Source organism: Oxyura jamaicensis, chromosome 11, assembly GCF_011077185.1.
Source record: "Oxyura jamaicensis isolate SHBP4307 breed ruddy duck chromosome 11, BPBGC_Ojam_1.0, whole genome shotgun sequence".
NCBI classification, from domain to species: Eukaryota; Metazoa; Chordata; class Aves; order Anseriformes; family Anatidae; genus Oxyura; species Oxyura jamaicensis.
In genome coordinates, this window is record NC_048903.1 from 469,357 (window position 1) to 492,464 (window position 23,108).

A 23,108-nucleotide genomic window follows, 5' to 3' on the forward strand; every position below is an offset into this window, starting at 1 on the left:
CTGACCTTTGTGTCAGTACTGCCTGTCAAAAAAAGACAGGAACTATAATGGGCCTTCATTTCCTTTAGTGTTGTGCAAAGCTTGTCGAACTTGCAAACGCTGCTGCCAAGAGCTGGGTTGGATTTCCAGGAGCCCTATTAATGGTACCGTTTGGATCTCCAGTTTCAGACACCTGGGAAGCTACTCTGCACTTTTCAGGAAGTAAGTCCTCTTCATGGATCTAATAAGAGGGAAAACAGTTCCTAGTAATTCTAGAACATTTCTACAACACAAGGAAAGCAGAGGGAAAAAAAAAACACAAAGGCTGTTACTCCACTCCACTTCTTCAGTCTAGACATACTCAGCATATTGGAGAGAGACCAGTGGGACAATGTTTGACTGACCCCAGCTGGCAGTGCTGACTGCTCAGCTCCACTCCATCCAACTTAAGGATACTGCAAAGCATTACCCTTCCTCACAGACAACTAAACATTAATCAATTTAAATACTCAAGTTTTTAAGTCAAATTAAACTATTTACAAGCTCAAGTTTCCAAGTCCAAGACAGAGCAGCTAATAATTAAGGGGAAAAACTATCATTTTTTTTCTCTGAAAATAAATAAGCACTTTAAGCATCTTACCTTGGGAATTGCAGACTAGCTAAATAAACGTAAGGCATATTAGTATGTAAAACACGAAAAATGATGTTTATTCCTCTGAAAATTGAATGCACAACAAGGGTCATTCTTTCCCAGCTTGTGAATTGTTTTTAGAAAGCCATCATTCTTTGCACCTTAAAAATCCTCTGATGTGGCTGACCTCATTCCTGCTGTGGTTTAGGTTCACAGTAAGCAGTAAAATCATATGCAAGGATTTCATTTCTATCGTCTTCCTACATGTTTGGCAACATTCACTACCGAGCAGCACTGATCAGCTGCTCTGTGTAGCAATCAACAAACTGCAAAACCACTGGTAAAGCCAGGTGGCATTGGCTCACCCCGCGAGTAAAACAGCACAAACCACATGGGTGCGTCAAGCACGCGGAGATACATTTGCACTTGTTAGTTATTTAATAAAGCCACTGCTTGGATCTTGCTGCTTTGGATGGTGACGTGGGAGAGCACACCAACAGGCTGACCGCAAACTGCAGCTGCAGCTCAGAGAGCTGGGCTTTGCTTCACACACCAGGCTCTGGCGCTGCCTGCCTCCACCATGCCTGGGACCAGAGCAGCGACTTCCCAGATGCATTTCCGTACATAAATTCAGTTTAAACCTTGAGGGTTGGAGTGCCACCGTTCCAGCAGGGTTCCAGCAATTACAACATTGAGCTAACTCTTAGAGAAGAGAGGTGACTGATTATTTTTGGCTGCTGGAAGAATTCCGTGCTGCAAGAAACATGAAGTTTGAGGACAGCACCAAGGCTGGCATCGGAAAACACCCGCAGAAGCGCAGCCTTCAGCTCTGAGCATGTGTTTGAAACAAACAAGTGCCCAAATACATGGTGTGCTGGCTGAGCCATAGCTGGCTGACAGCCACCCAGCTGCTTGCTCACTTCTTCAACAGGACAAGACCTGGGCAAAGATAATGACAGGGAGATCATTTAGCAATTGCCATCATGGGCAAAACAGACTCTGTTTGGGGAAGATTAAATTAATTTATTGCTAATTAAAATAGGACATTGAGAAATAGACAAAACTACAAACACCTTCCCCCTACTCCCTTCTTCCAAGGCTCAAATTCACTCCAACTCTTCTACTTTCTCCCCTCTCCAAGCAGCACAGGGGGATGAGGAATGGGGGCTGCAGTCAGCCCGTAACATTTCATCTCTGCTGCTCCTTCCTCCCCACACTGTCTGATATGGGGTCCCTCCCACAGGATACAGACCTTCACGAACTGCTCCAACACACGTCCTTCCCACCAGCTGCACTTACTGCTCCAGCGTGGGCCCCGCACCAACTGCAGTTCCTGCTAGAAAGCCTGCTCCTGCTTCAGCTCCTCTGACAGGCTGCAGTTACTGCCAGGAGCCTGCTCCTATGGGGGCTCTCCACAGGCCTCGGCCTCTTACAGGCCACATCCACCATGGGCTCTTCCAGGTGCTGCAGCGTGGAGATCTGCTCCACCACCATACCCCACAGGCTGCTCCACCAGGGTCCTGCTACAGGGGAACTGCTGCTCCATGCCTGGAGCACCTCCTGCCCTCCTGCTGCGCTGACCTTGGCAGCTGCAGGGCTGCTTCTCTCTTCTCTCAGTCCTCCCTCTCACAGAGGCTGTACAGCATTTTTATTCTTTCTTAAATATGTTAAGACAGACATGCCACCAGCATTGCTGATGGACTCAGTTTTGGCCAGCAATGAGTCTGTTCTGGAGCTGGCCAGAACTGGCTCTAACACAGGGCAGCTCCTGACCTCTACACAGAGGCCACCTCTGCAGCACCCCCACTACCAAAACCTTGACTTAGTTGTGTATATTGGGTTTATCTCCGAATCCTCTGGGTTGGAAGGGACCTTAAAGATTCACTCCAACTCCCCCACACTCTCTCCCAGTTCTTCACCTACCACACGTGAACAAGAAGATGTTACCTCTCAAATGGACTTAAATGATTGCTTGCTAACTCCCCATGAGGTTTATATATGTAGTATGTTTTCCCATTTCAATTTTCATCAGTAAACAGCTGTTTCCATAGATGAACTGTGGAAACTATTCTTGACACAGGCTAGACTTCCCAAGTGGGATAAGACCTTAAGTTCGAAAGCCCCTGTTGTAAATATATTTATGTATGCACATACAGCTGTAAGAAGGATCATCTTTTCATAAGGCAGTCCATAGCTTCTCGTTTGAACAATTAGCATGAAGAGCACCAATACAAGTAAGCATCTATTAGGAACGTAGTGAAAACACAGCAGACATGAGGTAAGCTTTCATTTCACTGGAATAAGTAACATTTGTATCACGCAGAATACATACCACATTTTATTTATTTACTACTCAAACATAAGATATAAAACTAAAGGATAGTCAAATTACTTGTAATAGTAATTGGTGACATCCAGTGGCTGGCATGATAGCCACAGCACGATGTCAGTAAGTTCAAGACAACGTCAGCTGTTTATTGCCCCAGTAGTTCCTTGTGGAAAACCATCCCATGGAGCAGTTACATGGAACAACCTAAAGCTATGTTCTTCCAGTAGGTCGTGTTCCCACCCACAGGGCTCACCACCTGCCAGAGAGGCACGTTGATTTGCTGGGGATCACTTTATTTCCACTCACAGCAACCGGAATCAGCAGCTTCCTGTACTCCAGAGGGAGGTAGCGCTCTATCAGCACATGCAACGGCATCTTGTCTGTCACCAGCCCTTGTCTTTGTTCAAAAAGAAAAAAAAAGCAGAGAAGAGAATTGTTCCCAACCCAACGTCAGAATAAAGTTTTTGAAGTTTTCTTGCATTGACATTTTGACATTTAACCTCTGAAACACACAGGCTATGGCTGCTTGTGACAGAAGAGCTATAGACTTCTACTTGCACACAGCCATCTCAGGTGACATGTTAGGTCCTGCATGCGGTGCCAAGGCCAGACTTGTTTACATATGAAGCGGACCAGAAGAGTCACTGCAGAGCAGCTCCCCAGAGGTGTTTTCCACAGTGGAAGTCAGCACACGGATCTATAGCAGTTCATTACTTTTTAAATTCACAATCCACCTGGCACGTGATAAATTTTACTATTTAAGGACATGCACAGAATGATGCAACAGAAGCAAATATCCCATTATCCAGCAGATTTTTTATAGGCTATTCACAATTCAGAGGTGGTTGGCGTTTTCCAATTGTGTAGTTTTCTAGTACACCATTTAGCTGACTGCCCCCCCAAAAAATCAGTATCTCCTAGCTTCACAGAACAAAAAGTAGCCTTTATCCACGCTTTCTTTCTGGAAGGAACAGAAATACTGTTCTTATTCATGAACTGGAAACAGTCCTTGATCTCTTAATGATGCAGCAGAAAGACAAGAAAGTGAGAAAGGCAGAATAACAAGAGAATAGAATCCTCAGACCTGGCCAACTAACTCATCACTCCTCTCAGCCTGTTCATACTGATTTCAAACACCTGTCAAGCGTGAAAATAAAATCTCTGGATTTGGACAGCAACAGATTATTATTCTTATGCAGCAGCACCAGCTCCAGCTGCACAAACTCAGGCAAAACCATTGTCTTTAATCAGGAACATCCTACAAAATCCCTCAAATGTCTTTAAAGTAGCATCTGAAAGAAATTCTTCCAGTGGAGACTGGGAATACCGACTTAGATGACTTGAAATGAGGAGTGTGAACTGATTCAGGCCTGAGAGTTTTACGGAGAGCTCCCCAACAGAACAAATCCCTCATGTTTTTGTCACAAGACAAAGTAAGTCCAGTTGTTAGATGGGGAAGCTGAGGGAGCCCATGGGAAGAGGTTCTGAGAACAACCCATGCAGGCTGCTGGCCACTCCACCCCTCCAGGGGTCCTGAAGTGGCAGTAAGAAGGGAAACACCAGTGTTAGAAGCCAGGCCGGAGGGCCCTTTTCCTGCCCTGATGAGGACCTATCGGTTTGAAGCCTAACTATTAGATTCTGCAGAAACAGAACGAGTAGGATTTTGTTCGGAGGTGGAAGTCAAACAGCAGGGCAGGTGCAAATGCTCGTGATTTCAGTTGCAGGTGCTTTAGCAAAGCAATCCCTCAGGGATGCAAACAGTGCAGTGCAGCCCAGCCTTTCACTTAACTGTTGTTATTCTCCTGCTTTTTCTACCTATAGCACACACTTCCCAGCCATAACTGCTTGACCCTAGCACACATCCCCTTCCTCTTGCTGTTTCTCAGACTCCTGCACTTCCAACCACTATTTTCTCTTGCCCTCCCACCCCCTTCAGCTTGGAGTATAACATCCCAAGTCCATAAATGCCCTTTCTGGCACAAAAAGCCAGGCTGCATCATGCAGAGCAAACCACAGAACACCGCGCTTACTGTAGAAATACTGCTAGCGCACAGCCAGGCAACGCCAGCCTTACTGGGCTTACTGCTGTCACCACAGAACACCAGCATGGGTCAGTGACATTCCTCCTTTACCTTCTCATAAGGAGTTCCAGGTCAGCCATCTCCACTGTCTTCCTCCCTGCGTGGTGGGCGTAAGCTTCCAGATCATTGCTTAGATGCTTGAAGTATTTCTCACAACTGAAAGAGAATTGAGGACAGAAATAAAACCAGGCTGTGGAGGGTACAAACAGCAGCCACTCACCTCCGTAGGGCAAGTTAAACTGCAGCAACTTACTGCAGGTCACAGCCCGCCAGGGGAAAAATGGGGGAGAAGAACCACTCCAGCCCAGGGAATGAAGTACAGCTTCTCAGCCTGGGCTTTCTGGACCACTGGTAACTGAAGATGGCAAGGTAGCTGTGAAACAGCTACGTATTTGACAACCGGAACCTTGCCCAGAATTCTCACATGCTAGAGCAGGAGTAAACACAGCTGACAACTCAAAGTTAAAGATGACACTGTTAGGTTCTTACGGTGAGTGTTGGAACAATCCCCAGATTTTTCTCAGGAAGGTAACATGCTCCGAGGATTCGAAAAGCTGAGAAACCCTGGATGCCAATGTAATAGTGCACAGCTGGAACAGCTTCACCTTGCCCAGCCTGACACAGCGACCATTATCCTGAGCCATCCGGCTCACTGAGACCGCTAATGATATTAGTGTGCTGTTAGGTAGAGAAGATAGTGAATTGTGCATTGGTACCAGTTTGGGAGCTCCTAGAAGGCAGCACTGTTCACTGATACCCACACAGCAGCCAAAAGCACCTAGCACATTTCTGTCCTCGTTTTAATCACACCCCCTGTGGATTTCCCACCAGGAGAGTAGCAAAGGGTTGAGGAAGAGCTGACAACTTACCATCAGGTTTCTGGATGAGTTTGTTATTTAAGAAGAGAAAAGGAAGGAAAAGAGGATCAAGAAGAGTAGTAGGAAGAAGAGCTTGCTGCTGCTTACCATTTTTCAACAATTTTGTAGGCATCTCTGGCCACTGGCATTTTTGCATAATGCCTAAATATCTGCTTTATGTAACTGCTTGCTAGTGCAGGCTCACGCTTTTTCTCTTGTGACGTTCCTGAGCTCTTTGGAACAGGCTTAGCCCGCCGTGGCTGCAGGGGAGACCTTTGATGGAAATTGAAAATTCACACATCAGATGAACAAACACAGGGCACTGGGTACAGGCAGAGAACTCCGAGCTGAGTTTGGGCAAACCTCATGCTGAATTTGAAGGGGTTAAAAGAACTACCACAAGCTCTTAATTCTTTCTCCCTCCCAAACCCTCAAAACCCTCAGACTCACAAAGCACAGCCTTTGCAAACAGTTCACATAACGTTACAGCCTTGGGAGAAGCAATTCAGGTTCAAGTCTTCCTGAGATGAGCATGCTGTCATAACAAATAGCCAGCAAGCTACAGTTCTCTCCAATACATAAGTGCAACAGTACTACAGCTCCCTGAATTTTTCACTCTCCAGGACAACACAAAGTTTGATGCAGATACAGAGGTGGCCTGTGGATGCGGAAGGGAGATTCTGGTCTGCAGGGCATACTCAACAATTCTTGTTGGTTGACAAGACTCAACACAAGCTCTTCCTTTGATACAGTTTCCTTCCATAAAATGGGAAGTGCACAACTTTTACACAAATGGGAACATTTTGTTTAGCCTCTTCTGTATTCTTTCCCTTATGCAACTGTTTTCTGACCAAGTCCCAAATGAAACTACTACTGCTTTCCTGTCTAAAAATGAAAAATTGTAATAAAAAAGGGGAAGTAAAATCCCAGCTTCATTCAGTAGGCAAGTGAGAAACAACTGAAAAGACCTTGAATCTCAGACTAACGCATAGAAAACCCACCCACACAATGCATGCATCATTTGATTCTCTCCCCAGCCTACTAACACGTTTTTCTGACAGAATCTTGGAGACGGGGAAGAGATCAGCCCCAGTGACAAAGTACGTCTAGTAATAACAGAAGTCAGGATCTAAGTCATCTTTCCTGTGCCTCAGTTTGCCCATTTGTGGGGAATTGGAATGTGCAAACGTTTGGTTCCAAGGAACAGGGCAAAACTGATTATTGTAGACTGTAGAAGATTTATTGCTTCTAAATGAAAGTACTATGGCCCTAATCTGTACAACTGATCACCGTAGAACTGTACCAGTAAAAATAGATCATTTTATAGCAGAGTGCCTTAACCAAGGCTCTCACATAGTCACCACTTCACTTCATAACCTAGAGTATTCCTCAGGCATTTAGCCTATGTAGTGATGCCCTGGGAAGTAAACACACCAACCTGGAGCCAGACTTCAGTACATAAAGTGCAAACAAATTTGGTATCGTAGAATTGCAGAACAGCTTGGATTGGAAAGCACCTTAAAGACCACCCAGTTCCAACCCCAATGCCACAGGCAGGGATGCCACCCACTAGATCAGGTTGCTCAGGGCCTTTTGTAACCTGGCCACGAACACCTCCAGGGATGGGGCATCCATAGCTTCTCTGGGCAACCTGTTCCAGTGGCTCACCACCAGAAGAATTTCCTCCTAACCTCTACTCTAAATCTCCCCTCTTTCAGTTTAAAACCATTCCCCCTCGTCCTGTCATTATGAGACTGAGCAAAGAGCTGCTCTCCATCTTTTTTTTATAAACTCCCTTTAAGTACTGAAAGGCCACAACAAGGTTTCTCCAGAGCCTTCTCTTCTCCAGGTTGAACATCCCCAGCTCTCTCAGCCTTTCTTTGCAGGAGAGCTGCTCCAGCCCTCTCTGGTCATCTTCATGGTCCTCCTCTGGACCTGCTCTAACAGCCCCACCTCCCTGTGCTGGGGGCTCCAGACCTGGACACAGTACTCCAGGTAGGGCCTCACAAGGGCAGAGCAGAAGGGGACAATCACCTCCCTCTCCCCCCGCTGACCACTCCTCTGGTGATGCAGCCCAGGATGCAGTTGGCCTTCTGGGCTGCGAGAGCACAGTGCTGCCTCACATCAAGCTTTTTGCCCACCAGAAGCCCCAAGTCCTTCTCTGCAGGGCTGCTCTCAATGAGTTCTTCTCCCAGCCTGTCCTCATGTCTGGGATTGCCCCGGCCCAGGTGCTGCACCTTGCACTTGGACTTGTTGAGCCTCATTAGGTTCATGTCAGCCTACTTTTCTAGCTTGCCCAGGTACTCGGTACTTTTTGTGCAACAACTTTTTGTCATCTAGCATCTGAACCTACAGTTACGAGCATTTGTTAGCACAGCTTGAGAGCCTGAAAAGCTGTCAATCTATAAATGTCCAGAAATTCCTATAAAGAATATGCATCTAAAACCAGACTTTTTTTTGGCACATGAGGACTAGCACACTATACAGAACAATTAGCATTCAGACATTTCTTGTATATAAAAAGAGCATGTCTCAGTGCAGAATCCCAAAGCAAATCTACATTTATTCAGTTATAACATAGCTTTGCATCAGAGAGCATCCGCAAAGACTCCTATTTCTTTTCTCTCTATCTATCTATATATATATATAAATAAAATACTGTTTTTGATTAGAGCAATAATTCAGCATCTTCTACAAGCATCATTCATCTCTGTTCACAACAGCGTAAAACAAAAGAATCTTGTTTTATTTTTTATTGCTTCAATAAATTGACAGAGACATGGGCTAGAAAATTTCTTCTGTTCCCTAGGATCTACTGTTACTGGTTCTCCAGATGGCTTCACCAAATTTCTAGTTAAAAGGCTGGCAAAGTTCTAACTATTTTAGGGTAATGAAGGCAACAGGTTCACTTTCTGCCTCAAAGCAAACTTTCATTTTATCACAGGGCAAGTACATACAGCTTTAAGTTTCAGAAGTCAATACAAATATGTCATTTAATGTGATCATTGTAATGTAATCTAGAATTCTCCCTCTCCTGCAAGGGTTTCTGCATCCCCTATTGTAGGGGCTAGCCTACGCCTCCTACTTCCTAGTGCTCCAAGCTAGCCTAGCAGTGAAAGAACTGCTAGGAAAAGGTTCTGGTACTCAGCTCAAAGAAGCATTAAATTATCCATTCATCGGAAAGCTTTGAGATCTGCTCTGGGAGAGCGCTCACATTTACCTGATAGAATTCTTTATCCAAATCACTAAAGCCATGGATGAACTAAAGAATTTGCGACTGCTTAGTCCCTGATACAGCTGATGAGGGACAAAACAACTAACAAAGCTGGGTTCTCCGTGTAGGACGGTTGTCAGGAATGCAGATCATTGGGCTCTCTCCTGCTACTTGCACCCCCAGATAAACTTCTACTGGGCCGCTGCTGAAGGTTGCTTATACTTACTCAGGAGCAGCAGGTTTTGCAGGACGTGGAGTTGACAGCAAGGGAAGTGGACTGTAGGCTGCAGCACGAACAAACATGGGTGTCTTCATGGAACCCTCTAAGGAGAAAAAAGAAGTACCAGTTACTTGAGGAACTGATATCTATTTTCAGTGTTCCTGCAGGAAACACCACTGAAGCAGACAGAATTCTAGCCAGCTTTCCACATCTGCTCCAGTGCCACAGCCCACACCCAGGCTGTGGCTCCACGGTACCCTAAACCAGTGTGACTGCTGGCCGCTGCAATTCCATCCACTCCATCTCCTTCGGTGGCTTCCCTCACGCCACCTCCTGCCCATCAGGTTGGGCTGGACCAGTAGACTGGGCAGGGTGTAAAAAAGCACAACAGGGACACGCAGCAGGGACTAGACCGACTTAATCTGCCGAGAAGCTGCAGCCTTTTTTCCCAGATAAAATTTCAAAGTCTGAAAATTACCTCACTGTCATCTTCTTAAATCAGCATCAAATTCCCCTGAACACAAGGATGAGCAGAGCAATAAAATCACATTACAAGGGTCTATAAGCATCTCCCATACTCACACTGCTCTCAATGAGTTGTTGTCCCAGTCTGTATTCACGTCTGGAATTGCCCCAGCCCAGGTGCAGCACCTTGCCCTTGGACTTGTTGAACCTCATTAGGTTCTTTTAGGATGCCCTTAGTTAAATTTATCATTTCAGGGTTTATTATACTTAGTAAGACTAAAACCAACCCCAAGCCACCGACACATTCTGAGCATTCTCAGATGTGGCCTTAATTGAACTACACGTCCTTAGCACAAACACTCCTGGGGCACTGAAGCAGACTTGATACTGTCTAAAGAACTTCTAGGAAACATAATTGCTCTCAGCTTTGTGGAAAAATCAGTCTACTCTTCTGGTTAACTGGAAAGGAAATATCCAACTACACCAACAGAATGGGGTTCTAAACTAGCTTTCAAATCCACAGTACCATAAACGGCTCTGAAAAGAGCAGTGCAATGCTAAGAAGCTTTTAGCACAGCACGAAGATAGGAGTCAGGAAAGAAGAATAAAGTGGAAGATATCTCTCTGTCCCTGTACGAGACCATTCTGCACTCATTCTCGTACATGGTGAACATTTCCACTACCATTATCTCAGAAGTACATGATTTCCAACAGAGCACCCAACAAGCCAGTAACAATCTGCACTTCCCTCTGGCCCTCAAATACCAGCCAACAGCTTCCCCTGGACTATCTGATGGACTAAACAGTTGATCGTGTTATTATTCCTTCAACTTGTTGGCAGATATCAGAGGAAAAAAAATATCTTAGTTGCCTTCTGCTACTGCTGCAACAGTTTTCCTACCTTTACTCTCCTGGCCTTCTGTTTCAGCTTCATCCTCAGTAGATTCTTCTTCGGGACCATCCAGTTCTCCCATGACAGCTCTGTCTTCTGGTTCATCTGCTTGCTCAACAGCTTCTTTTAATGGCTTTGTCCCAGATTTTTCAAAGGAGGAAAAAGCACGAGAATGCCTGCTCAAGCTGCTGGCTCTAGCGCTTCTGGCCATCTCTTGTTCTGGATTTTCAAAACAGAAAGAATGCATCACTGTAACAAGTATCACATCCAAAATTTCAGGGCACTCATAGATATGAAACCCATCTTCCCATTCCTGACAAAGTTGCCACCTTTTATATTCCTATCTTCAAAGATTAGGACGCCAATGTATTAAGCTAGGTAAGATAAGCACTGATAAATCCTTGGCTTTTCTCTTTGCTACATGTAGGTGAGCAGAGATCATGTAAAAAACAGCATTTGGTAGTGTAGAGAAGCCCAGGAGACTTGAGTGAAGTTGTTATCTGAGCTCCTTCTAAGTCAACTTCTAATAAAAGGAACAACATAGCAGCTGTAGTATAAGGAAAGATGGATCTCCCCTCAGGATAAGCAGGACCAAAGTCTTTGGGCAGCATGCTGAAGACAGAAGACCCTTGTAATATATGAAAAGTAACTCGGGAGATCTTGGTTTGCCAACACATTCAGAGGGGCTCCACGTTTTACCAATCTTTCCTTGACTCCCACAAGTAAGTTATAATCAAAGAAGCTTTCTGTAACTATGTATTTCTAAACACTCTTCCCAATAAAATTTTGGCTTCCACATGAGCAGTAAGACTGTCTTTCAACTGAAATGTCAAAATTAGTTGGGTATTTTGCCAGCATTTAGCCCAGACTGCAGAATGCAGAGAGTTAACAAGTCTTTGTCCTAACACTGATTCCAATAATGCAGCTTTAGAGGTAATTTGATTGTTCTCACCAGCTTCGGGAGACCCCTGGTGTTTAACACTGCCTTCTGCTACTCCCCCTTCTTCTGGGGTCACAGTTATCTGTGATTCCGATTTTTTTGTCAGTTTCTTCTCTAAATGTTCAGAATATCCAGCATCTGTATGATGTTCCGTAGCTAAAATAGGAAATACCATCATCAGTCTCACCAACCAAAAAACAAACAAACGGACCGCTGGTGGTTGATTGTAACAATCACCAAAATTTACTTGCTAAGTAAACTCATCGATAGCCATAAGGTATAAAACAGGGAGGCAGATGCAGTTCCCTTCCAAAAACTCCCAATGCACAGCTTTTCCTGAGCTTGCCACCTATTTAGGGTACACACTAGATTCCGACGGAGGAAGGAAATTTACTTAACCATAACCAGAGCTCCTCAAGATCTATTCTCTGTGTACTCTCACTTTTGGTGATTGTGATTTTTTTCCCCATTAAGTCTAGCAATACCTAGTGTTTGTGCCCACATTCTCCTCCCCATTTTCAGCTCCTGGGTACAGATGGCTAACCACACGCCCAGTTTTTCTGAATAAACAATGTTGGGAGAGATACATCACACTACAAAGAAGAGAGCACTTAGTGTTTTGACCATCCTTGACAATCTTCTAGAAGGCAGGGTGAAGAGAAATAAAAGGACACATGACTTGCATGTCCTTAAAAACCTCAGCTGCTGAAGTGCTCCTTTACCCTACATACTTAAACTGTCGTCCACATCTATTACCCCGTAGCTCAATTCCAGCAGAAATACACACAAGTCATTACTTAGAAAAATCTTACTAGGAACTCTCATAGCAGTGCCACTCGCTGAAGGATTTGGAAAGTTCAGCTAAGCTAAAGGGTAGAGCCAGAAGCCATAAAAGTGGATTTTTACCATCCTGTCTAGTGAATGGGAGGTTTCATGCTCAAAAGTACAAGTGCCAAGACCTCAAGAGCCCCGAGCCCTGGTGAAAAGGACAAGGAAACTTGGCCAAAGGCGGAGCAAAACTCACTAACGGCAATCTTATTCACCAGAACACTAGGCTCACTACAGCAGTGGAGGGAAAAACCTTGCCTAAAGTTACCTAGCTTTGTGGGGAAAACGCAGAAGGTCAACTGAACATGAAGACTGCCTGGGGCACATAGGCATCAGCGATACTCCTACACGACCAGACTACTGCAGGGATACAGCGCTGTAATGGGGGAGTACCAGTTGCTATTGATATACTCAAGTCTAGTTTTTACTGACTTGATCAGCTGTGGCTAGTAGCAATACCTCCTTCAGTTTGGTGCAACCTGCCAGCTGTCAGTGCTCTTTGCTCTTCTCTAGTTTCTGCACTGACTGATCATGGAGCTATTTGTTTCTATTTGTCTGTTCAATCACCTCCTCCACGCTTGCTCAAGGGTTTTCCTTTTAAACTTCTATTTCACTCCCAGAGCGATTGTCTTTTTTCGAGGCGGAGAAGTCCTTGTATTTTGTCATTCAATGTATAGAAACTGCTCCATACAATTATCGTTATCGGCAACTGTTTTTCTCTGCTCCTTCTCTAGTTCTGTTAAATCTGTTTTGAAACGTAGAGGTTAGAACTGCACATGGTGTTCAAAAGGAGAGCATGACAATTGTTTCCAGAGTGACACAGTGATGCCTACTGCTTTGTCATCTCTTCCTTTCATCATTTTTACGTTATTTGCTTTTCTGACCATATTCTAACCTTTATGCTGCCGTTCACAGAACTTTAACAATGCTGAGGTGACTTTCATCAATCTCAAGAGTCACATCCCACTGAAACTTCACACTTCAGAGATGCACCCAAGTAAAACTATAAAAGGACAAAAGAATCAAGAAAGACTACAGACTGCCAATTTCATGCAACCATTATTTTAGAAATGCAGAGGAACTGCTGCCTTAATGAACCTCAGCATGGCTGCCAAGTTTTTACTGACTTTTTCTATGGCAGAAGGATTTCAAAGAAAACAGAGAACGTGCTTGTGGAACCAAACAACTTGCATGATTTGTGGATGCCCCATCCCTGGAAGTGCTCAAGGTCGGGTTGGATGGGGCCTTGGCCAACCTGATCTAGTGGGTGGCATCCCAGCCCATGGCAGGGGGGTTGGACTTAAATGATCTTTAAGGTCCCTTCCAACCCAAACCATTCCATGATTTGCTCTCTTCCAGAAACAAAAAGGTCAGTTTAAGGCCCAACATCTTTCTGACAGTCACTGTTCCTTAAGGCAGGGCAACCTTGAAGCCCTTTAAGAGAAAAACATGTCGGTAGGTACTGGAGGAAAGTAAAGGCCAACGTGGCTTAAATAAATACAGCAAACATTAAAATGTGGGCAAGCAAAAAAAGTGATTAGCTGGGCATATCCCTTGCCAAGAAAGAGCTAATCACCCTTCCTCCCTTCCTACAGGAAGATGAGCAGTACCATGGAACTACACAAGAACACAAATTTATTCCATTTGCAGTTGCTGTGAACAAAGCAAACGCTGACAAAGGAGCAGATGAGTGAGACAGCCTGCTTTTAGAAAGCTTGTCTGGAAATGCTCACAGTGTCTCTGATATGATTTGAATTAAATTATCTCTAGGATCTACTGCAAAATAAAGTCTTATTTCACTCGCCAAGTCACTGAAAACCACTTGTCTCTAATCAGACTGAAGTACTCCATTACTTTGCAACACTGGAAGCAATTCTTACCCTCTCTGGAAATCTCTTCCTGTTCTACTTCATTCACTGCATTAGCCAGCTCTTCTTCTTTATCGCTTACATCTAGTTCTTCAATTATATGGGACACAACTTCTCTCAAAGACATGCTGAAAGATCTCCTAGGCTTTAGAATGACTGGGCATCTACTTCTGGATGGCAAGGAGGAGCTCCACCTATTAACAGCTAGAAATTGAGAGCATTAAAGCTGCCCCTAGTATTTTCTTACACTTTCATTTTTGGTAAATAAGAAAACCACGCAGAGGGAAGAATACACACAAGAAACTGCTCTTGCTTTCCTCAAAACAGTTTTGAGAATCTGCAGTGTCTTAGGAATCAGCTGGAAAAGCCCTTGCAGATATATTTTCAGGTCATACTGAGGAGCAAGATGACATTAGCTACCTTTGGTAAAACAAGAGAAATACATAATCATTAACCTTTGACATTAATGGCTTACCAACTCCAGCAGCTTTGAGACAGGCTCTCATTCTCCTTCCTTTTCCTCTCCTTTAATCGAGTCCTCTGTTCCATGTTCTCCCCACTTGCCTTTGTGTTATCTATCCACTTGTCCTAAAAGTTCCTACCACTGGACCCTTCAGAGCAATTAGCCTTTTTCTGTTCCTTTCTTCCCTTGTTCTTTCAAAACAACTTTTCCCACCAAGCTTGCCACAGGCAACCCTCCAGAAGCAAAGTATGGAGCAATAATCCACCAGGACACCAGGCACTAATTAATCCCTAAGCTTCCCATGGCAAGACCTCCACTCCTGGCTCAAGCAATACCAAGTACACCAACCATTCTTTAAATGCTGCTCATGTGGCCTGTGGGAAAGGAATTCGCAGGTGGCTTTGCGCTGTTTCACATGTCCCTGAATTAGAGATAATGAGGAAATAAGCGATAGAAAGAAAAATTTGAGTAAGGTCGAGAAAAATTAACTTGGCTACAGTGTGAAAGAAGAGCTTTGGGCAGTGGCCAATTGCTGGCTGGCTCAAGGCACATGTCTGAGGGTCTGTAACCAATTGTATGACCAATTCGGGCACGTGGACAGTGCGTGGGGTTACAGGGAAGGTATATGTAGTCAAGAAAAATGGCAATAAAAGCCTTCTGTTCAAGAGCCATCAGGAGCCCGTGTCTTTCATCCCTTCAGTGGCCCTTTTGACAAAGAATCTTAAAAACAATGAAGAAGAAACATTAGCTATCTGCACTTAAATCAAGACTTCTGATTTCCATGAACTGCGCAAAGCTATTCATTACAGCAGACCCTGTCCTCGCTACCTGTACCAGGGTCACGGAGCAGAAAATGTAACGGTTTCAACCACACCTCGGGGTCTGCCCTATGCAGAATGAGGAAAATGCACTCCCATTTACACAGTCAAAAGACAGCTCAGCAAAGGGCAATTAAGACAATTAAGTGAACACTGAATCTCTCATATGAGGAGGGGCTGAGAGAGCTGGGACTGCTCAACCTGGAGAAGAGGCAGCCTGAGGAGATCTCGGTGTCTGTAAATACCTGAAGGGAGGAGCAGAGAGGACAGAGCCAGGCAATTTTCAATGGCACCCAGTGCCAGGACAAGAGGCAGTGGGCACAAAGTGTGTGAGTACAGGAGATTCCTTCTAAACATCAGCAAACTTCTGTGCTGTGAAGGGAACCAAGCACTGGCACGTGTTGTCCAGAGGTTGTGGAGTCTCCCTCCTTGGAGAGGTTCAACAGCCACCTGAATGTGGTCACTGGGCAAACCTGCTGGAGCAGGGTTGGCACCAGATGACCTCCAGAGGTCCCCACCAGCCTCAACCACGCTGTGATTCTGCAATTTCAGATAATACCTGCTACCCCCAGGTCGTAACGCATAGTACTCACTGCCAGACACCTCTTCTGAATCAGAAAGCTGTTCCATTGGCTCACTCTGCCGGGAATGACCTTGCTCATCTTCTCCCTGGTTCGCAGATGTTTTCTGAGATACGTGAGTCACGCTGTCCACGTGATCATAACCATTTATTAACTCTTCCTCGGAGTATCTTTGGGTCCTTCCCTCATCTGTGCCCACACTGGATACCCGGCCCACAAGCTTTCCTTCCTCCTGAGTCGCATTAGAAATCTTGCTTCTCTGCGCTGGGGTTTTTGATTCTGACAGCTGTGGTTCAAGAGCAGGAGGTTTCTTTTGGTTCTGTTCACCAGGCTGAGGTTGAACAAAGAGCTCTGTGTTATTCAGCATGATTTCTGCATCGCTTGTCAGTGTGGCTGCTTCAATGGTGGATGCCGTTTGCAAGTCCACAAGATAGTTCTGTGCTGTTTAGAAAGTTTTAAAACAAGTTTTAATGTGAAAAAAAAACTGTTCAAGATCCTAGGGACACACATTTAGCATCAGGACTTCCATAATTCAAAACCTCAGTTACTTAACAGATTTTCAGTCATCCTCAACAGAAACTATAGGGCCACTGACGAGTGATGATAACTTCCTCTACCAAACCATCTCCCCAGTACCCACGGTCACAAACACCAGCCCACACAGGAAACCATTTGTGTGGTGGTATTACCAAGCTGAGCGGAGCACATATTAGAAGAAGCTACAGGTGCAGAGCCTTGTTCTATATCTTGCCTCCCAAATTACATTGGATTTCCGTGAATATGTTAACAGCCTTTAAATCCTAAAATACAGATCACACTGCAGTAACCGCTTCTAGAAGTCACCATATATAATACCCTCCCTCCCAAAACAGAAGTAACAGCACAATAGAAACCTTTTCTCTGCAGCAAGTTCTGTTCCACTCCACCTTCAAAAGCTGCAATGTCAATAGGTTTGCGATTCTTTGGCCTCCGGAGTAAGCCTTTCTTTTCAACACTGTCTGGTGCAAGCACGGAACCAAGCGACATGTGAAGAGATCTGTAAAAAGGGGAGGGGAGAAATCATTTTCAAAACCTGCACGCTCCCCTTTTGCCCTCAGATCACAGACATAAGGCCACTACCAGTGAGACATTTCACAAACCCCTTAACTAGGGAGAATTTCCTCCCAGAGCCCTGGAGACTACATGCCAGCCTACTTTAAGCAGATATTCCAATCTCATATCACCTAACATCAGCATATGTATTACAGAAATCAGGAAACAGACTGGTTTTACAGCCTCCTACCTAGAGTGGACCGCAACAATATATCTGACAAAAGGCTCAGGAATCTTTAACGATCAAATAATTAAAAAGGCAAACATGTTTAAGAGTAAAGATGTCCTCAAGATAAGAGCAGGGAGGTAAAAGAATTGAGTGCAAGTCTAAAAAGCTGCTGAGTACCAGTACTCACAAACTACCACTAATAACACAGTATCAACTTTTGATATGGGAACTAAGATAGCATAAAAAGCATGGGAAAGAACACATCCGAATGCACACATTTTGTACCTTAAACAGATTGGCCAGCTTAACTATCTCTTGTCCCTCTTCCTAGGCAGCCCAATCAAAAAGAGGGTTCAGGATAGAGAGGATTAAAAGACAGCAAGTACAGCATGAAAACACCTTATGAAACACCTTGCATGGGACCACAAGCAAAGGCTGCAGTGAGAAGCAGCATGAAAATTTGCTAGCCATGGCTGGGATAGTTAGCACTGTACAAGTGCAACAGAGAAGAAATTCTTGGCTTGCCAACAAGCCTTTTGAAGTCCAGGGAGTTTGGACTAAAGACCGCATCAATGCAACTGATGCGGTAAGTCAACTAACAGGTACAGATACCATTCTAAGGTATATTATGCACTGACTTACTGTTAGAAACACGAGGAATAGAAGGAAAAAAAAGGCATGATCCTAGTCAGTGAAAAGAGGAAAGGCGACACATTCACAGGAAGGCAGGAGCAACAGCAGCAATACAGGCTAGGCCAAGCTGGGCAAGCAGTACAGAGCCACGGTTTCAGAAAATCACAGGGCACGTCATGTACTTCCTTCAAGTTTCATTACCAGCGTGGGAGATGATTGCATCATTACTAACAAAGCTCTTTATTACAAAGCCAGTAATCTATCATGTAGTTCACAGCTACAGAGGTGATGAATCAAGGCAGCTGTAGTTAGGACAGCCAGAAGTTAAGACATTTTGTTTTAAACTCACCGAGCCAAAGTGCTGTCCAGCGCTGAATGGGCTAAAACAAAGTTGGTAACACATTATTTGAGAAACTCTCTACACAATGCTCTACAGAAATAATACAACAGATCTTCCTCTTTCTAGAAACAGTTATGACATAATTCTCAAAAGCTACATTTCAATGAGAACAGAATGAGACAATAGGTTCACTTTACAATTTCTTGTCTGCATTCCTGAATTGCTCATTAGAATTCTAATTGGCTCCGGATTAAAACATCCAAACACAGTTGTCTGTGTTCCCATTATAGACGAACACAATTAATCAAACGTAGCTGTCTGGGCTGGGCTCAATCACTCTCCACACTCCACTGACTAGAGCTCACTTAAAGTTTAAGAGCACTTTAGTTACCCAGTGTACATGCAGGCACAATGATTTAGGGGTCTGTAAATCGGAGCCGAATCTCACCTTTCATTTCTATTACATATTCTGTTGGCAGGTGCAACTAGAAACTTAAGTGATGTGTTTTGCCTTTCTGTCTCTGTTAAACTGCAACTAAAATGAAAGTTATATTCACCATATTTACTAACTTTGTATTAAGGGAAAACTTTTTCCAATATAAAATATTTCTTTTTATAAAATTCCAATACACTTTTTCGTCAGACACAGACTGAGTAACTTATTTGACAAAAATGCAACAAAACCTGTGTAGTATCTTCTATTTTTGATTTTCTGGAGGGGGGGAAGACAGTGACTTCTTCCCTTGGAGATGCTTCAAAACTCAAAGAGCACCAAAGTGGAAAAACGATCAAGAAGTCACATACAACTAGAGAAGAGCCGATGACTTAGCTAAAAAAAGAACTGTGTTACCTTCTCTGCTAACCCCTTTGCACGTAATACTGCAGTCTTGCTTCCAAACATCCAACCACTCAACTGAGAAGTTACTAAGAGCTACACTGCAGCAGATGAGCTGACGGCAAACGCAGCAGAAAGCAAGGTGATTTCATACTGTGGCCTTACCTTGGTTCTGAGGAAGTCGCTTGTCTGCTGCTCTCTCAAATTCAGAAATGCTGAGTTTCTTTCTCTTCCTAGTCATACGGAATGTAGCGATAGATGTATCCTCAGGAACAAGGTCTGGCAGTTGCAGTTCCACCCTACCAATACAAACCAAGCCTTTAACAAAGGACAGTCATTTAGGTACCCTAGAAAGGGTACATTACAGGGTAAATTCCCTGTAAAGCTGCTAAAAAAGCAAATGGAAGTTATTGGTCCTTGCTGCAGCAGAAATAAGGAACTAGCTAGAGTATCTCAGCAAAGGTAGAAACATCTCATTCCCTCCTACTAACTCAAATTTCACAAAGTAAGAAAATCAAAACTAAAGTGTATATTCAGAATGACAGGGCTAAGAAACTTCAAGCTAAAGGGGAAGACTGGCTCCCAACAAACTCCGTAGTTCTCTTCTGCTGACAGCACATAGCAGCAATTAAATTTGTCAGACCTTACAGTGTAAACGAAAAAGCCACAATCACAAAACATTATGCATCACAAACACACTGGTGCATGGAATAGATGCATAATCTATTGGGCAACTTCCCAGCCACTCCTCCCCAGGCCTGTGCCACTGCACAGGGTTGTTGGGACCCACGCACAGCACCCGGCACTTGCCCTTGTTGGATGTCTTGAGGTTGGACTCAGCCCATTGACCCAGCCTATCCAGATCCCTCTGCAGAGCCTTCCTGCCCTCAAGGAGTTTGACAGTGCCACCTACCTTGGTGTCACCTGTGAGCTTAGTGAGGGAGCACTCCATCCCCTCCTCCCGATCACTGCTAAAACTGTGGAACAAAACTGGCCCCAGGACTGAGCCCCAGGGAACACCAGAGGTGACTGGCCACCAGTTGAACCCCATTCCCTGGGAGCCTTTGAGCCAGTTCTGCAGCCAGCGAGCCGTACGCCCGTCTGAGCCCTGAGCCGCCAGCTTCTCCAGGAGAATACTGTGGGAGGTGGTGGCAAATACTTGACTAAAATCCACGTAAACAACATCCGCAACTTCATCCTCATCAGCTAAGCTTTGGGACAAATTGGCTAGAGTCACTAAAAAAGTTGGAAGTTTGGACAAAGTGGCTAGAGCACATTAAGATCTACCACCACGAGTGGCTTTCTGCTATTTAACGAAGTGGAATGGTCAGGCCTATTAGCTCAGCATATTAAAGGAAGCTGAACATGAAAAAGGCAGCTGAGCCTCAGGCAAACTTCACCTCCAAACCACGCTACAGGAGATCAAGTAACCCCTAGCAGCCCAGTACAGGGACAGGCAAGCAGCATTAACACTAAAAAGCAACAGCAACCTGTTTGCTGAATACCAGACCTGGCAGCCACTCATTCCCACACGTTACTCCCCAGCATTATCAGCACATAGCCTGTAACCTTGCAAACATCTGAGAACTTCTATTCTGGTATCTGTTACAGATAACTAAGACAAGCAGACTTCCATCGGGCATCTTACTGCATCCAGCACTTCCACTGGAAAACGCTGTTACGAGTCTGCATTTAAGAAGGGGGACTAGGTACAAACCCATTGTATTTACTGGTTTGTTCCTCAATCCCAGTGATTCCTTCAGAGCAGGAGAGGCTATTTCTGAAAATCCTGAATAAGAGAATGCAATTTTGATTCTTGAAACAGAAGAAATCCTGCTCCCCAATCCCACTGCTGTAGGAACTGCAGCTATGCTTGGTACTGTTAACAAAAAAAGTTACTTACATGCTGGAAGTCCTCCGGGATGGGGGCTCTGATTGAGCATCTTCTGTTTCTTTGTGTTCAGCTACCTGAGGTGCTAGAGGTGAGACTTGTGGTTCTGTGAACAAATCAAAACATTGTTTCCACAACTCAATCTAGCAAGAATGTCAAAAATTAGCTGTTGTGGTTTAACCCTGCGGCAGCTAAGCACCACACAACCGTTCGCTCACCCTCCCTTCTCCCTCTCTGGGATGGGGGAGAGAAACGGGAAAGTAAAGCCTGTGGGTTGAGACAGAGACAGTTAATTAAGACAATAATAATAATAATGTGTATGAAACAAGTGATGCACAATGCAATTGCTCACCACCCGCTGACCGATGTCCAGCCTATCCCTGAGCAGCTGCCCCCAACCCCGGCCAGCCACCCCTAGATATTGTTCAGCATGATGCCATATGGTATGGAATACCCCTTTGGCCAGTTGGGGTCAGCTGTCCTGGGTCTGTCCCCTCCCAGCTCCTGCTGCACCCCCAGCCTGCCCGCTGGCAGGGCAGAGCAAGGAGCTGGAAAGTCCTTGGCTTGGTGTAAGAACTGCTCTGCAGCAATTACAACATCAGTGTGTTACCAACACTCTTCTCGTCCTGATCCAAAACACAGCACCCCACCAGCTACTAGGAGGGAAATTAACTCTATCGTAGCTGAAAGCAGGACAGCAGCAAAGCGTTAAATATGCACTATGCTCTTTAAATTAAGCTTCTTAACGAGTTAAAACAAAGAACCAGTGAAACCCCTTTGGGTTCTACTCCTAGGAAGGCTGACACGTATGACTGCCAACGGCAGCAGCAGGGCTGAGGTTTGAGACGAGTACCTCGGCGGCTCACGCCCCGGCTCACAGTGACCGGCGGCACCAGGACCGTGGGCGTTCGTCGGCATCACAACGTTGAGGGAAGAGAGCTTTCAACACCTTTCAACCCGCCCGGTTGCCCCCCCGCGCTACTCACGGTTCTGGATGACCCTCCGCAGCAGGCCCCGCGGCGTGGCGTTGTCCAGCTCGGGGAAGGCGGCTGGCCGCTGCTTCGGCGGGGCCCTCCTGGCGGCGGCGTCGCCCTTCCCGGGGCCGAGCCCGCCCTGAGGGCACACACCGGGGGCAGCTCAGAGCCGCGCCATGCACCCCCCCCCCCCCCCCCCGTCCCCTCCCGTGCGGGGCGGCACCGCCGCCTTACCCGAAGCCGGTCCCCGAGGCTGCGCCTCCCGCTGCGCCTGGCCTCGCGCCGCGCCCTGACGCCGTCCATGGCGGAGCTGCGCCCGGTAACGCCAAACGGCCCCGGTAACGGCTCCGGTAACGGCTCCGGTAACGGCTCCGGTAACGGCTCCGGTAACGGCCGCTCCCGCCTCCCGCCGGGCCACCTCTCGCGAGCGCGCGGCGCCTCACGGGAGGCGGAGGCGGGGCAGAGGCGGGGCGGGCCTGCCGCCGGCGCGGTGCACCCTGGGAGCCGTAGTCCCGGGGCGCAGCGCAGTGTGGGGCGCGTAGTTCCGGCGCGGCGGCGGCGGCGGCGCTCGGCCGCCCGTTCGGCGCGGTGCATTGTGGTCCGCGTAGTTCCGGTGCGGCCTCGGCGGGCGGCGTCGGCGGGCGGCGAGAGGCCGCGGTTGGCCTTGTGGGATCTGTAGTTCGGCGGCGGCCCGCGCCCGCTCTCCCCGCCGCCGGGGCCTGCCGCGGCCCCCCCCGGGAGGCCGGCCCGCCATGCCGGGCTTCACCTGCTGCGTGCCTGGCTGCTACAACAACTCGCACCGCGACAAGGCGCTGCACTTCTACACCTTCCCCAAGGACGAGGAGCTGCGGCGCCTCTGGCTGAAGAACGTGTCCCGGGCGGGCGTCAGCGGCTGCTTCAGCACCTTCCAGCCCACCACCGGCCACCGCGTCTGCAGCGAGCACTTCCAGGGCGGCCGCAAGTCCTACCTGGTGCGGGTGCCCACCATCTTCCCCCTGCGCGGCGTCA

General features: G+C 46.2%; 2 protein-coding genes across 3 annotated transcripts in view; one reads left to right on the forward strand and one right to left on the reverse strand.

Annotated features, from left to right (window-relative positions):
• Nucleotides 1-2,925: 2,925 nt before the first annotated feature.
• Nucleotides 2,926-22,981, reverse strand: CENPT (centromere protein T). 2 transcript variants are annotated; one of them, XM_035337015.1, is made up of 13 exons: nt 22,867-22,981; nt 22,113-22,239; nt 21,139-21,232; nt 19,401-19,534; nt 18,410-18,440; nt 17,060-17,202; nt 16,179-16,607; nt 11,621-11,764; nt 10,678-10,887; nt 9,319-9,414; nt 5,986-6,163; nt 5,072-5,176; nt 2,926-3,336 (listed from the first exon to the last, which is right to left on the reverse strand). In XM_035337015.1, coding segments are annotated over exons 3-13 (1,620 nt in total). In that variant the 5' UTR covers nt 21,141-21,232; nt 22,113-22,239; nt 22,867-22,981; the 3' UTR covers nt 2,926-3,188. The 2 variants fall into 2 exon arrangements, with proteins under 2 accessions (XP_035192906.1, XP_035192905.1); XM_035337014.1 differs by lacking the exon at nt 22,867-22,981 and adding an exon at nt 22,335-22,403 and having other exon boundaries at nt 5,986-6,150; nt 9,318-9,414.
• THAP11 (THAP domain containing 11) overlaps nt 22,690-23,108 on the forward strand; it is a 3,306-nt gene continuing 2,887 nt past the window's right edge. The window contains exon 1 of the mRNA XM_035337044.1: nt 22,690-23,104. Coding sequence (XP_035192935.1) covers nt 22,853-23,104 — 252 coding nt within the window. The 5' untranslated portion in view covers nt 22,690-22,852. The remainder of the gene's footprint in view (nt 23,105-23,108) is intronic.